The sequence below is a fragment of the Oncorhynchus tshawytscha genome, linkage group LG24 (assembly GCF_018296145.1).
Source record: "Oncorhynchus tshawytscha isolate Ot180627B linkage group LG24, Otsh_v2.0, whole genome shotgun sequence".
Lineage (NCBI taxonomy): Eukaryota > Metazoa > Chordata > Actinopteri > Salmoniformes > Salmonidae > Oncorhynchus > Oncorhynchus tshawytscha.
In genome coordinates, this window is record NC_056452.1 from 13,897,534 (window position 1) to 13,914,910 (window position 17,377).

At 41.9% G+C, this 17,377-nt stretch overlaps 1 protein-coding gene across 1 annotated transcript; it reads left to right on the plus strand.

Annotated features, from left to right (window-relative positions):
* Positions 1-2,045: 2,045 nt before the first annotated feature.
* kcnj12a (potassium inwardly rectifying channel subfamily J member 12a) lies at positions 2,046-16,671 on the plus strand. The gene is made up of 2 exons (XM_024386760.2): positions 2,046-2,730; positions 9,643-16,671. The coding sequence occupies exon 2, from the start codon at positions 9,821-9,823 to the stop codon at positions 11,156-11,158; it is 1,338 nt and encodes a 445-aa protein (XP_024242528.1). The 5' UTR covers positions 2,046-2,730; positions 9,643-9,820; the 3' UTR covers positions 11,159-16,671.
* Positions 16,672-17,377: the final 706 nt, after the last annotated feature.

The following is a 17,377-nucleotide window of genomic DNA, read 5'->3' on the forward strand; positions in this document are numbered from 1 at the left end:
TTGACCTCTCTCTCATGATGAGTCATGGCCAGAGTGGGTCTCTGTTTGGATGAGTGAGGGGCGGTTGGAGCGCTCTCCTCTCTTTCACTATGGCGGTAGTCGCCCGTGTAGCACCAGGCAAAACAACATGGCTTGTGATGCTGTATGTACGGTCCCTGTATCCACGGAAGCCATATATCTCACTCACACCTCTCCCTAGGAGACCGAACCCTCTCGCGCAAGTGATGTGTGAAGAATTGCTATGCAGTACATACACTACCACCTGTCGTTCATTGGTGTTGTTCTCGTGCTCTTTACTCTCACTCCATAGTGAGGCACTGCAGCAATAGTGCAGTGGAGTCGAATGCAAACTCTCGCAGTGGCACGTTGAAGAAACCGGTGTCCTCTAGACCTCCAGCTAATTGACAGCATTCATCATCATCTCAATGCAAATGATGCTAGATTACCATTATGAAGAGTCAGGTTGTCCCTGATCACATTGACAGATAAAATCAGAGGATAGGCTGAGTTTGGGGGAAAAGAAAGAGCACCCTCAAAAAAAGGGAAAGATAACATTAAAAAAATATTATTTTTTTCAAACGCACCATAAAAACAGCCACAGTGCTGATGATTCATAAAGTGATAAAGATGGGCTGTAACGCAGTCAGGCTGTATTTAGAGTCTTCTCACTCTCCTCCTCCCCCTGAGTAATTGTCATCTCTTTTAGGGTTTGACTGATGACTGGCTCTCTGATAAATGTGAGAAAAGGAGAGCGTGCAAAGCCTCACGGAGCGTCGTCAAATATAATGTCACTGCTCGGAGTTGTCAAGGGTAACGCAGTAGAATGTTCCACAGCATCAATAGCCAGGAGAGCTACAGGTTGAAATGGTTCTTAAACACCTTGAGACCAAACAAGGCACTGCTGCATTATAATGAGGATGGAAAATGATTTACGGTTATGTGCTACATCCTCCAGACAGACCACAGAAAGACTACCTTCATAGAGACATTTGAAATTGAAAGGCTCTTACTGATGACTCACTGTTTTACTTTATTTCTGGAGACCGAGAAGAAGAAAACAAGAAATTAGGCCACCTGTTGATCTCCTTGTAAAACATAATAAGTAGAGTTCAACACAGAAGGAAATGACCGCCACATTTTCACTTAAATTCCACTTTCAGGAGAGTGTCAGGATGCTAGACATGTTGCGGAGATGCCAAAACCTTAACCCTGTCTGCAGACACACACACACACATAACCACACACACACACACACACGCCCTGGGTCAATACTGATTACACACTGGGCAAGTGTGAAGGGTGTCTCTCCGCACCAAGTCACCCAGCTCAGCTGCGTGATCTATCAATACACTGTATCCACTCCATCGTCACAGCGACACACTCCCACAGACCACCAAATAATGCATGGGATACATTTAAGACAGGCATGCATGTTGAGAACACTCAACATCCTCACCATCCTCACTTCTGACTGAAAAGGCCAGTTCAGTAACACCTGACAGTGTAGTAACCTGGGAACACAACTGATATGACCACGTTGTATGTAGAGCTATCTGATATGACTTTGTAGTCGTCATGAAATTAAACTGTGACAGGGGGGCACTGAGAGGACATGAACAGGCAAGAGGTTGCTACTGTAATGTGGATTGGGCAGTCAGTATGTAGAAATGTGTGAGATCCCCCAACAGTTACACTCTGTTTGCAGTTCTGTCATTTACCAAAATAAAAACTATTCCCAATGTGATCTGAAGGCAGCATGTATACACTGCTACACTGTCCTGGGCATTTGAATGATACGTCTGTCGATCAGGTTACTGTCCACAGACTGTGCCATGCTGTGGGAGAGGGAGAGGGAGAGAGAGAGAGAGAGAGACAGAGAGAGAGAGGCAGACAAACAGACAGACAGAGACAGGCAAAGAGAGACAGTGGGGAGGGAGGGAGGGAGGGAGGGAGGGAGGGAGGGAGGGAGGGAGGGAGGGAGGGACAGTGGCTGCAAATGGCAGCTTCTGTGACACAACGAGAGAGAAGGGAGTGGGAGAAGAGATGCAGGGAGTGAGTGAGCAAGAAACAGTGAGAGAAAAAGAGAGCGAGAGAGAGAGAACTGCTGCCAGCAGAACTAGATCAGGTTGCAAATATTGATAGAGAGGCTGTTCAGCTAATAAGCAGAGGTAATTATCTCTTGTAATTCAACATTTTTATGGGAAATGTGACAAAGGACTTCAATGTTACTAAAGATTGTCAATGAACACAAGTGCTGAGGGAGTTCAGAAGATGGGGATACAAAGCCTTTTTTCACATTGGGAAATTGTTAGATACCTTTGTTTACGCCCAGCAACGGAGGACAAACTGAGGACAGAGTGATTCAGTCAAAGAGAAGAAAATACACACATTTGTCATGGTTTTGTTCTTTGTGGGGACCAATTGACCACAGTTGCATTGCACGTATGTGCGATGTATGTAGGAAGAACTCGCTGACTGACAACAACAGAGGAAGGAAAGATAGCAGATATAGAGCTCAATGATGAAGAAATTCAAAGGGTTTCTGTGTCTGTGGCTCAAAAGGATGGAGTGGTTCTACCCTTAGGAATCACAGAGGGAGAGACCAGCTCTGGTGGCTTAAACTCGGAGGGAGAATGATGCTTCAGATTGGTTAGCTGGGATATGAGCCAGGAGGACACTGTGTTTCAGCTCTAAAGTGGGGTAGAAGAAGAACCAGGTGGATAATATAAGGTAAGAAACTTCACATCATGTTTGACTCTGCTCTTTCATCTACTGCTTTTCCTCATCATTGGTGTGATATTGGTGGGGACAGCAATTACGTAATGGGGTTTAGTGTAATAATAAATGCAAAGTCCTTTGTCTTGTCCAATCTAAATTCATATAGTACAGGTATGTTGCTGTGTAAAAGAGAAGGCAGATCTTCTTGTCGATATGAAAAGTTTATTTCCAAAACGCTTTATCCCCCAATATTTGTGTTTTTTCATCAGATATGATGACTTATGAGAAGTTTCATGTGTGTGTAAAATATTACTGTTCTCAGATTTTGTATTCATAGATTTGAGATGTGTATGAAAATGTTTTTTTTTTTTGTGCAAAATGCAATATATCCATTGTTTAGCTGGAATGGAACGTTCGTATCCTGTATATTTGACCGTGATACGTGTTTTTCTCACCTAGCTATCTTATGATGAATGCACCTACTGTAAGTCGCTCTGGATAAGAGCATCTACTAAATGTTTTACATACAGATCTCCTATTACTGTATAGAATTTTTTTTTTACAAAAATATATACATTGATGTCACAAATGTAGCATTTGTACAGTTGTTTATTAAAAATGTATTTTTTTTTTGTTGCATTTGACTGTAAAACCAGGTAATACTGCTTATTTCTGAGAGTGAGGGGATATATGGCATTTAGCAAAAAACAGGATTATTTGTTTCTCTGAAATGAAACCATCAAGTGATAGATTTTAATCAAATACATGTAATTGAACAACCCCATGCCATAATTAGATCATGAAAAAACACCAATCTCTTTTCTTATGATTTCTTTAAGCAATAAAATCTCATTTACCAACATTTCTGAAAATGGATAGATAGTGTTTTGAAGTATACAGTGAAGTGTTCCTCATTAACAGCCCAGTATATGGACTGTGTATATGATCCTCCTGACACCTACAGTATCACTTCACATCTAAGGCTGGTATGAGATGACTGTATGATGCTTAGCCTACACCTGTTCCAGACAGCGCTTCATGTAAAAATACATTTCAATCCACACGTTATGCACACGTTCTACCCTCAGAATTCTAAACGATTGTCTGAGTACCAAATCAACACATATTTATCTGAGGTTAAATCCATTCAGGAGATCGTATACAATGATTATGGACCACTAGTTGCAATCATGACAGGTTTTTTTTTTTTGGCATGATGCGCACTAAACTTGATTATTCAACTTGATCATGTATGGAGCTTTGTCCAGCAGACAGCTGTCATTATCAAATCCACAGGAAAGCTGTATTATCTGAGTGAATCTCCTAAAAGTACTGTACTCAAGATATAACCAAAGAGTTTACATTTGATTTAAAAAATACCAAGAGCATTCAAGTTGATGTACGGCAGTGCTCTGTGTTTCCCAGATATATCAATGGTCAGATCCTGCCTGCCTGTCATCTCAATAGCACACCACAAACCTTAGCTTCATATTGCGTACATAACTGATGCCATTAGATTGTCTTGGTTGAATCCATTCATTATACATACTTGATTTTAGATTTGAATATGTGGTCAGATATGAAAATAGAATAAAAAATTCAAGACGTTTAAGTTTTATTATATCATGTAAGCTACTCCTGGCCTACGCAGCATGTCGCACTATGTGCAATACAAATGTACATCTATATTAGAGTTTATGTATAGTAAGCTTCATATTTTACATTTTAAAAAGTACTCAGTGGTTTTCGCAGTGACTAGAACATTGAATCACATACTAGAGTAAGTGGGTATGAAACATGTACTACTTACTACATTTATTAAACTGGGGATTTCATTCCAAAGCACTATATGTTGGTAAAGTAGCTTTTATTGTTTAAAGACATTATGAAAGAGATTGGTGTGTTTTTTCATTATCTAATAAATGGCCTGGGGTTGTTAAATGACAGACATGTACTTGTTTAAAATGTATCACTTGATGGTTTCATTTCAGAGAGACAAATAACCATGTTTTTTTGCTAAATGCCATATATCCCCCACACTTAATTTTTTTGTATTTTACTAGGCAAGTCAGTGAAGAACAAATTCTTGTTTTCAATGACAGCCTAGGAACAGTGGGTTAACTGCGTTGTTCAGTGTCAGAATGACATACTTTTATCTTGTCGGGCTCGGGGATTCATTCTTGCAACCTTTCGGTTACTAGTCCAATGCTCTAACCACTAGGCTACTTGCTGCCCGACTCACAGAGAAAAAAGTAGTACTGCTAGGTTTTACACAGTCAAATGTAACAAATAACCACATTTTTTTATGAAGAACTGTACAAATGATACATTTGTGTCATCAATATTAAAATAATAATAAGTAAACACAGTAATATGAGATCTGTATAAAACATTTACATTTGACATTTTAGTCATGAAGCAGATGCTCTTATCCAGAGAGACTTACAGTAAGTGCATTAATCTAAAGATAGTTAGGTGAGACAACTACACACCACAGTCAAATATACAGGGTACGAACATGCCATTCCAGCAACAACAAAAAATGGATAATATCGCGTTTTGCCCCAAATAAAAACATTTTCATGCACATCTAAAAATATATTAATAAAAAATATTTTCTGATGAAAAAACACAAATGTTGATAGAGCGTTTTGTAAATAAACGTCTAATGTTCACTTGCTTGGTGTCATAAGCTGAGAGGTCAATTAACAACTTAAACAGCATGGGGTTTCCGAGCCATGGACCTTTATAGAGCCGAGCCTTTGGGACGCCCCCTAGTGGGATTGGCCTGTAATCACTTAATTGATCAAAAGAATACAGGTGGATGAAAAAAAGTGACCACGGGAGATATTCAGACAGATTGTCTTGTTCAGTAACACATAGAAGTGACAATAGGATGATCGTTAAATCACGGATTTGCAATAAAGCAATGAATGATTATGATGCACCCTGCATAAGCACAAATACACACGCACACACACACACGCTTATCTCTTTTGGTTTCAGCTGAACAGTAACTTCAGACGGAATTTCAAACACAAACTATTGTCCTTGCCGCTAGAGTGTGACTTATCAGTCTGTCTTTTATCAGGAGAGACACATAACGTTGTAGAAAATGGCTGACTATCAGAGTTTGCCTTTCCCTTGCCATGGTCAAATCCTGTCTTGAATGAAGTTCACTATGACAGAAATAGAATGAACAATAGTCATTCTATTTCTGTGGTCACTATTGTATTGTCGAATGCATTAAACGTAGTAACAAACTGCCCATGCAACTGGACACGGCAGATGTACAATGCTATACTACGAAGGTGTGCTCCCACATTGTGTCCCCTGCGGTTAAGTGGTGAGCTACTCAATAGGAAAATATGTAGGTCACTTGAGACTACACGGGTGATGAGGTGAGCCATAGGAAAATACGATGACACCTGATCCTGAGCTCTTCCTGAACAATGGACAAAGGGTGCTGGCTGCGATCACAGTCGCCGTGTTCGATTTCCTGCTTTCCTTGAGATGGAGTACCCCCTTTTCCTCCCTGCCTCGTGTTCCACCCCTCCATCCTTCGTCATTTTTTACACATAATCGAACCCCATCAGGATCATTCAAAAGCATTTCCCCTTACCTGCACACTCAAATCACCTCCATGCTTTGTTCACTTGTGTGTGATCCTGTGTGTGATCCTGTGTGTTATCCTATGTATGATCCTGTGTGTTATCCTATGTATGATCCTGTGTGTTATCCTATGTATGATCCTGTGTGTTATCCTATGTATGATCCTGTGTGTTATCCTATGTATGATCCTGTGTGTTATCCTATGTTATCCTATATGTGAGTAATAACCACATTGTACTTTCTACAAAGATGCACTCATGAGTTATACTTTGGTTGCTATTTCAGACACAACAAAGTCATCCTGTAGTCAGGTTATTTGAACGTGAAAGGAATGACAATGTAGAAATGTAGCAAAGGTATGCCACACAAGGTATGATTTCTCTCACGTGCCGTGGTATTCTTGGCATCGACTCTGCAAATCTGTCTTTTCACACACACACACACACACACGGAGGTATGCTGTATGTGATCGCTGGAACATAAAGGTAACGACTGCATTTTGCCATATTTCCATATCTCAATGAAATCTATATAGCACATAAAGCAAATAGAATTAAAGGCAGAGTTATAGTTGGTGTAGCGGTCTACTCGTGTTGCATTTATAACATAGACAGACATAAAGTAAGGTAAGAGGATTGGTGAAGCTCTATACCGTACATGACTAATCTAGATTCAGCCGTGCTAAAAGAAAAGCATCACCTAAACCACCTACTGTCGAATCCAAATAACTTCGGCATTCTAACAAAGCATACATTCTCCGCATTGTGACTTCTAAATTCCATTTCCTGCAAATCCATTAATGCAGCATAGACCTGGAGGCACATAACTAATGACTTGAAGCACACACAGGGAGTTTTACTTTCATTTAATCAATTCATGTGTTGCCTGATATACTACTACAGACAGTATGACATGAGGACCGTTGTCGGCCGTAAGGGGATGGGGAGCAAGCTAGAAGATGGATGGCATGGAATACAAACATAGTGAAATGCTGAAACCTTCCGTAGACTCTGTACATTGCAAACTGTGTTTTGCGATATTAGTGATTAAGAAAAAATATGTATTGGTTCAAATGATATATGGTATGTGTGCAGTAACAGTAGTGGTGAGACATTATCATGGGATAATCAAATCCTTTGGAAGAGGGCACAAAAGCAGACATAGCTGTCATAATATATTACAGCAGTTGACATAGCAACTCTGTTAGACCTGGCTGTAGAGTACAGCCAACTACTGTGCTGCGTTCATGGTGAATGGAGTGAGACTGAGAGGCTGTGGTAGAGAGAGGGAAGGACCGGAGGGATTTAGTAGTGCACGTCAGTGGACGGTTGTACACCGTCAAGCCTTCAGAGTGTTGATCCGGGGTATAGGGATGAGACAGGGACTGTCTGGGGATCCAGAGGGACCTGTGGCTGGCTACTGGGGGCCTATAGACACTTTTACCCTGCTCTGCTGGTTACCCTGGAGACTGGACATGATGTGGACCAGGTGACGTCTGTGGCCCAGGTCACATCTGTGGCCCTTCGTAGCCGAGGTCGAGTAAATTAGTAGACAATATCTATACAGAGATGGATAAATCATTACAGATTGGCAAAGGTGTTTGTAAACCTAAGGCTAGTGTGATATACGGCGTGTGTGGTGCAAAAAAAGAAGTTATATACAGTGTGTGTGTGTTTCTGTGTGTGTTTCTGCGTGTGTGCGTGAATAAATATGTTATTCTTTAGTGTGTACATGTTTATTTTAATTCTATACAAATATGTTTTAAATGTGAATTGATTGATCACTTAACCATGAGAAAGGTTTCCGTCTAGTATTGAACATGCACACAAGCAGAGGGTGGAGAAATGCAGTATACGTGTTTATAAACTGGGTGGTTCTAGCCTTGAATGCTGATTGGCTGACAGCCGTGGTATATCAGACCGTACCACGGATATACCACGGATATGACAAAACATTTATTTTTACTGCTCTAATTACCTTGGTAACCAGTTTATAATAGCAATATGGCAACTTGGGTGTTTGTGATATATTTCCAATATACCACGGCTAAGGGCTGTGTCCAGGCACTTCACATTGCGTCGTGCCTAAGATCAGCCCTTAGCCGTGGTATATTGGAAATATATCACAAACACCCAAGTTGCCATATTGCTATTACAAACTGGTTACCAAAGTAATTAGACCCCCCCCCCCTGGGCCTTATTGCTTAAGAATATAGGAGGCAGTGGTAAAATGCTGTAAATCTTACACCATCCTCGTTGCGTGATTAATAATACTGCAAATTATACTGAATCAGGTCAAGTAAATAGAGCTTGAAACCTGGCTAAGTAGTGACAGAACATTTTCATTTTTAGACCAAGTGTGACTCTCCCTCTCCTTCTGTCCCTGTGCTTAACATCTGTGATGGCGCACCCATGAAAACTGTGGCACGCACAGGAGTCCCCTGGGAATCCTGAATTAAACACATGCATACACACACACACACACACACACACACACACACACACACACACAGGCAAAAAAAAAAAAGACTTGATCAAATTGAGTGCAATGCTGACATGACAGCCAGAAGAGCTCAGTACGTAAATGAACACACCACTGAGATAGGAAGCTTTACCCTGTTGAACTTTCCACTACGTCCTAGTGTTGATGTCGCTGAAATCTGATCATTCTGCTGACTGTGTGTACTATAGCGTACAGAAGGCTGCAAAAAAAATAGTGAATGATGTCTGGTAGCATCTCATCGGTTCTAAGCAAGTGGCCGATAAAAGCACAGGAAACGTCTTGTGAGAGAAGTGTCTGGATCTAGCTAGCTCCTCTCCACTTTGCCCGGCAATCAACAAAAATACTTCTGAAAAGGGCCATTTGGAATGAATGTGTGAGTCGTGATCAGGCTTCGGAAGCAGGAGGTAAAGGGGGGTGTGAGTCTTTTGCCATTCATATTGAAAACGAATTCATGAAAAAAATCTAGCATTTTGTCAAGAATCATGGTAATAGCACTAAGGCCATAATAATATCACCATAATGTACAAAACATTTAAGGAATCTTATACGGTATGGTGACTACATCATTTAAGGTATTGGTGTCAATGGATTATGTGAAATGTGGTTATGTGGCATGTGGCAATAGCCTGAAGACTACTTATGAAAGCCCAGTGGCATAATGGATTATGTGTGCATGAATTACACCAAATGAATGTCTTTGTAGTGCAGTTCCCCAGAGTCTTAAATGGTGAAGTACTTTGATACTGATATGCTGTAATATGACAGTTATTTCAAAGTACTGACGTCCGTATCCCTCTCTTCCTTCCTCAGGGAGTGGTCGGCCGAGAGTACAACAACCCACACAGCACACCTTCTCCCTGGCTATGACCGGCTGAGATGGGGCTCTGGCAGTGACACCACTGGAAAGGACCTCTGAGTGATCACACATTGGGACATCCGGGACCTCCCACCTACTCCCGACCCTGCAGCCCGGGCCTACGTGGCCAGCATGAGTGTGGGGCGTCTCAACCGTTACAGCATTGTGTCATCCGAGGAGGAGGCGCTGCGGCTAACCAACATGCACGGCGGCAGCAGTGGTGGAATGAATGGCTTTGGCAACGGCAAAATCCACACACGCCGCAAGGTCCGCAACCGCTTCGTCAAGAAGAATGGCCAGTGCAATGTGCAGTTTGCCAACATGGAGGACAAGTCATCGCGCTACATGGCCGATATGTTCACCACGTGCGTGGACATCCGTTGGCGCTACATGCTGGTGCTGTTCACGCTGGTGTTTGTGCTGTCTTGGCTGGCCTTTGGCCTGGCCTTCTGGGTCATAGCGTTACTCCACGGCGACCTTGACAACCCGGCCGGAGACGACAACTTCACGCCCTGCGTTCTGCAAGTCAACGGCTTCGTGGCCGCCTTCCTGTTCTCCATCGAAACCCAGTCGACCATCGGCTACGGCTACCGCTGCGTGACGGAGGAGTGTCCCGTCGCAGTCTTCATGGTGGTCTTCCAGTCCATCGTGGGCTGCATCATTGACTGCTTCATGATTGGCGCCATCATGGCCAAGATGGCACGGCCCAAGAAGCGGGCACAGACGCTGCTGTTCAGCCACAACGCAGTGATCGCCATGCGCGACAGCAAGCTGTGCCTCATGTGGAGGGTGGGGAACCTGAGGAAGAGTCACATTGTAGAGGCCCATGTCAGAGCTCAGCTCATCAAACCCCGGATCACTGACGAAGGGGAGTACATCCCCTTGGACCAAATAGACATCAATGTGGGCTTTGACAAAGGCCTGGACAGGATTTTCTTGGTGTCGCCCATTACGATTATCCATGAGATTGATGAGGATAGTCCACTCTATGGGATTGGTAAAAATGACCTGGAGACGGCAGACTTTGAGATCGTGGTCATACTGGAGGGAATGGTCGAGGCGACTGCCATGACCACACAGGCGCGCAGCTCCTACTTGGCCACGGAGGTACTGTGGGGTCACCGGTTCGAGCCGGTGCTCTTCGAGGAGAAGAACCTGTACAAGGTGGATTACTCTCACTTTCACAAGACCTACGAGGTACCGTCCACCCCGCGCTACAGTGCCAAGGACATGGTGGAGAACAAATTCCTGGTGCCCACCTCCAACTCCTTCTGTTACGAGAACGAGCTGGCCTTCCTCAGCCGGGACGAGGACGAGGAAGAGGATGTGGTGGGCGTAAGCGTGGGCGGTGGTGTCAGAGTGCTGGCCAACCTGAACAGTCCGGACCGGACCAGTCGACACGAGTTCGAGAGGATACAGACAACTAGGGGACTGGACCAAAGGTCGTACCGCAGGGAGTCAGAGATATGACCCCTGACCTTGTACCTACCCAGGGTCAACTTTTGATACGTTTTCTTTCCTTCCAAGGGTAAAAATGCAGAACAATGCAAAGTGCCATAGGAAAAGCTGACTACTGTAATAGGTTGGAAAGAAAATAAGGGGACAGTGAAAGGGAAAGAGGGATACTGTTTGGAAGGAAAAGGTGAAAGCAAGAGTACGCAGCTCGCAAAACTGTGGTAGAGAATGTCGTCAACAAAAGGAAAAGGCCTGTGAAGGACCTTATTCCTTCATGGAAACTTGAATATTTTTTTCATAATGTCATTTGAGTTTCAATGATGCATCGAACAGGTATAATGACAAGACCTAATAATCCGATACTAGGTGTTCATATTATTGCTTAGATAAGTTGTTTTGTGTGGAGTACCGTTTTTCAAAAAACATACTTAAAAAATATTTTTGCTATTTCAACTTGCTGTTGGGCACAAATGATAGTGTTACAGTTTAAAGCTACCCATACGCTTCCCACATTGCTGGAATTCCCAATCGCTGTAACGGAGTTTGATGAAACTTTGAAAATTCCTGTAAAAGTGTACTGCAGCATTCAGAAGCAATGAACCATGCTAAATCATTTAACCATCCACGAGCCATTGAAGCACAACGTAGTTTCACAACTTTAATTTGAACCAGTTGTGATGAATACATATAATTTGCACTATTAGCCGAATTTAGGAGTAGGCCCAATAGTAATGCAGTAAATTAATTTAGAATGGGCAGGGGGGGAACATCTCAAAATTCTCTAGAAAGAAAATAAATTGAATTGATAATTTTGATACCGCCTTGCTTAAAACATTAAAATAACACAGGATTATTCTGACCTCAACGAAGTTTGAAACAACTATAGGGAAAATATCATTACATTTCTTTTTTTCTCTCTTTTTTATTCTCTTTAAAACAAATCTATGCACATCATTAATGATATCAAGGGACAGAAACTGAATGGATTTCCGTAGAAGATGTTATGATGTCGTCCAACCACCATTGCATAATTCTACAAAGAGAACCGGTTTGATGAATGTGTGTCTGAACTCAATGAGGATTGAGGGCCTTCAGATGTATAAAGTGTTTCCCCTCTAATATCTTTATAAGTAAAGAGCAGTTATTGTATGCTATCAAATCCCCTTTGATAGAAAAGTTCAAATAGTATGCAGAAAGAATGGTACTTTAGCAGGTAAAGTGATGTGTGTTAAAGGAATACTCCACTCATGATGATGGTGTAAGTGACAATTTGCTTTTTGAAAGTCCTACATCTTGAAAACTTGCTGACATTTTCGGACTATATGGACAATGGACTAATGAAAAAAATACTAAATATAGTTTAAAATAGTGTATTATTCCTTCAAGCTTTGCTTTGCTGGAACTGTCATCAATATTTTCCTAATGGTCTACACAGGGTATGCATGTGGGGCAAGGTTAAAATTTGTAAAATGATTAATCCCGTGTTTTTAGAAACATACTGAAAGAGCAAGCTATTAACCCCTATTAAGCACGAGAAACTATCTGTGATATGTTGAAAAAAGTCCTTAGTTGATTTGATTCAATTACATCTCAGAAGCAATAGGCTTACATGATCAGGTGGACAGACAATATGAAAAGCAATAATACTGAAATGTACCTCCATGTTATGTACTAAACATAAATGGTGAATGGCACAGAGCTAAATTTGGCTATCATGAGTCTATTTGTGGAACCCGCTTGGCTAGTCTGGTGACTCCATTCTCTCGTGGTGCACCTGTTTTATAACTGGCACCACACTCATCTCTCTGACAGTGATGTTTTGAGTCTCGAGGAGCGCTTTCACCAAAACATCATGTATAGACATCTTTCGTCCTTCATTTACTGGAGTGCTCTTCAAAGTTCAATAACTCAAGAAGTAGCTGAGCAGCTGAGTTAAGTTGGGTTCGGAACAACATTATATACATTATATTAAGAATGAGTAAAATAACAAAAATTATTTGTAAGGTGTGTTGCTATGATATGGAAGCCTAAAGTTACCAAAACTCAATTTAAAATGCAAATTGGAATGGAAGTAACAAAAGGAGTCATAAATAGGAAAGGTGTCTTGAATGTTAATAATCTAGGTTCAACTTCAAGCACAAAATCAAGCAAAAAATTCTAAATTCAAACCAAATAAATGTCATATTTTAGTATCTACAGATTTGTTTTTGTCTTAGTTACATATACTGAGTAGTTTGTAATTTATCAGTATCTAGGTAAAGCAAGAAAACTAAGGTGCATGACAGACTAATTTTAATCTTTGGCATGAATCGTAGCATATGAAATGTATACCTTGAATTTATGCCTACCCATAATGCACTGCTCTACTAAATAGCACACAATATATTATGCTGTGTCATGAAATCCTCATTGAAATGTGCAGTTCATATCCCCTAAAATACTACTTTTCCTCTTCCACCAAAATAACTGCCCTTGTATCTAAGAAAGGGGGAAGTAGGAGGTATAGTACTGTAAGACTAGCACAAGAAGAAACACCATGATGGTCATTCAGCTGGTGACAATGACTGATATTTTCCTAGTGGTCCTTTTATCCCAGGGGTATCCTTTGCCCTAAATAATTATACATAATGTGTTGCTTTTTAGAACTTTTAGGCTAAGAGAGATTTTTGGGGAGATAAATGAAGCCTTTTTGTCCCAATCCTAGACTTTATGCTCATTGCCTTCTGGGAAGGCTCTGGTAATCCTAATGTGTGACACCTTTGTACCTACTTATAATGTTTCGGTGGTATCCATGGTAAAGCATCATCAGCTTCTATGCTGCATCATCGGAATACAAAATTCCATCATGCCTTTTTCTTTTTTATCTGAAGAAGTTTTAATATTACCCAAACTGACTCCATGAAAACAGATAATGCACTAGCTGTACACAACATCAATAAACTATATTAGGCAACAGCTAAATACACACAAATCAACACATTTGTTTTTAAAGGAAGTTATTTTTAAATGACAGTATTTCATTGAGATACATTAGAATAAAATCATCCATATTTATCGATTTTTGTACCAGAAGAAAATCTGAAGAAATCACAAAGAAAGAGGCAAAAATAGATTTATTGCCTCAGGTTATCAATGATTTGATTTTGTTTCATTTCAGCACAGAAGCTTATGATTAAACAGGTATTTCTCTTAAAGGGATGATTGGAAAACCTTTGACCTCTGTAGAAGTCTTCCTATGGCCCAGGTGAAGAAACGTGCCCTGGGCTTTTATTTTAATGCAAAGTCAATTAAATTATTCGATTAAAACCTAATTGTAAATGAAAACTGGTTGGAGTGCATATTTTGTTAAATTTGCTTACTTCATGTATTTATCATTGTAAAACTGAAAACATTGGTATTACATTACAGTAGTAGCCCACAACACAGCAGCTGCTGTGAATTAACGTAATATTCCAGCATTTTGTTTCTCCCACCTAGCAAATTTCTGTGTTGCGAATCAACTCTAAACACAGGTGGTACTCATAAGGCCTGACTAATCAATCGACCAACTAACAGAGAGCTGTATCATGATGACAAATGTGATCAGACTGAGATCACAGATCAACATCTGTGTTGCCAAGGTGACCAGATGCCTCTCTGGTCTATGGACAATTATTCGATCCACTCGTTCAATAAATCACTGTGACATACACTCACACAAACAGCCTGGCGGGTTCAGGAGCCTTTTGGGACCCCATGGACCAGAACTGGAGGACAACCAGAGACAGGTGTAGAGAGAGAGATCAATGGAGGAAACAACTAGATGCATCATCATTACTCTACTGACAAAATAATAGAGAAAATGTTGGTTATATTTCTAATACTCGTTTCAATGTCTCACTTCTGGGGATTCTCTCTAGCAGGTCACTAACTTGACAAACCAATCACAGAACGTCTGTTGGAGACAGACAGGTCGAGTGGCAAATGAGATGAGCCCCTCCCCTCTTTATAAGGTACCACTCGCCCAATTGTTCTCAGGCAAACCGTGAGGTTAGCGCTGCTAAACGTAGGACCTCAGCTCCTGTCGATAGCGTTGAGTACTGACCAAAAGGAAAGTTTTGCTTAGAGTATAATTTATTTGGAAGCTAGCGTCACACGGCTAGCTATCGAGACTTGGTTAGCACATGCCGCAAGGCTTTAGCTAACTTGGCTAGCTAGCTGGAAAGCTAGCTAACCACACCCAAGGGCTAGCTCTTGCTGCAAGGCCAGATCAACCCACGTTCACCCATGTCGAGTTGATTAAACTGACTACCCTAGATTTACAGCTCGACGGTCGAGAGACACACTTTGTTTGTCGAGACACAAAGAACACACACACTTTCTCCAGCTAGCATTGTGCTAACTAGTTAGGCTATTAGCCGAAAGGCAAGGAATACTATTTTCTCGAGGAAAACTATTTTCTCTGAGCCAAGGAGCCTTCTACCCCTGCACAGGGAGAACCGAGCAGGACTCTTGCCCCACTACTGTCACACTTGTATCCGTGTGGGGCTATGCTATCAGGCAAGGACACACACTCTTTGTGTATCATCTGCCTGGGGGCAGAGCGTGCTGAAGCATCACTCGGTAACTCCTAGTCCTGTGTGCACTGTAGGGACTTTCATAAGCCTGTCCTTAAGCCAAGACTGCATAGATCATACCCTTCACGGGCCCCATCGTCCTCACAGCCTGCGGGTGAGGAGGCTACCCCGCAACTTCAACCGTCACGGGCTGAGGTGGAGGAGGCTTACCCGAGGACCTCCAACCGTTGTTCGATTACTCTACAGTGGAGGAAGAAGAAGGGGACCTCATCATCAATGAGTTCGATAGGACTGGCCTTCGATACCCGATGACCGATTCAGGCTTATCGAAGTCTGCAGACTGGCAGCGGCCATACTCAATATTGAGTGGCACACACCCGTGGGGGGGGTGGCAGTGCAAAAGGGGATTGATACGACAGGAGGAGTCTCCCCTCTCGCACCGTCTCAGGAAATAAACTTCTCCCAGCTGTCCCAGCTTGCGTGGAGGAAGCCCAGCGCAACTGGGACAAGCCCTTGTCCACTAAAGTCCAGACCAGGACATCCCTTGGTAGTTGAGCAGGCGCTGGCCAACCACACCAACCCCAGTGCAACGTCACAGACCGGCACTTTTCTGAATCTATCTTCAAGAAGAACATAATGTCCATACTGTTGGCTTATCAGGCAGATTTGCCGCTGGTACTGCCAAACAGGACCTATGAGAGGAGATCTGCGTCATTGCCGATCTCAACGTCTGTGCCTCCAGAGGACGTGTCATGAGCCTTGCTGTGGTGGGGGAGAGAGCCCTGCAAGTGTGGGAACGTCTCTCATCTCATTGGATAGCGGAGGCTATTATATTTGCTTATAATAGCAAGGGTTTACAGCCCTGGAGGGACTGAAGGCTCATTCCACCAGAGGTGGGCAATGTTCAAAGTAGAGGTCGACCGATTAATTGGAATGGCCTGTTAATTAGGGCTGATTTCAAGTTTTCATAACAATCGGTAATCGGCATTTTTGGACACCGATCATGGCCGATTACATTGCACTCCACAAGGAAACTGCGTGGCAGGCTGACTACCTGTTATGCGAGTGCAGCAAGAAACCCAGGTAAGGCGCTAGCTAGCATTAAATGTATCTTATAAAACTAGTTAACTACACATGGTTGATGATATTTCTAGTTTATCTAGCTTGTCCTGCGTTGCATATAATCAATGCGGTGCCTGTTCATTTATCATTGAATCACAGCCTACTTCGCCAAACGGGTGATTTAACAAGCGCATTCGCGAAAAAAAGCACTGTTGTTGCACCAATGTGTACCTAACCATAAACATTAACGCCTTTCTTAAAATCAAAACACAAGTATAGATTTTTAAACCTGCATATTTAGTTAATATTGCATGCTAACATTAATTTATTTTAACTAGGGAAATTGTGACACTTCTCTTGCATTCTGTGCAACAGAGTCAGGGTATATGCAGCAGTTTAGGCCGCCTGGCTCGTTGCAAACTGTGTGAAGACTATTTCTTCCTAACAAAGAAAGCCAACTTCGCCAAACAGGGGATGATTTAACAAAAGCGCATTTGCGAAAAAAGCACAATCGTTGCACGAATGTACCTAACCATAAACATCAATGCCTTTCTTAAAATCAATACACAGAAGTATATATTTTTTAACCTGCATATTTAGTTCAAAGAAATTCATG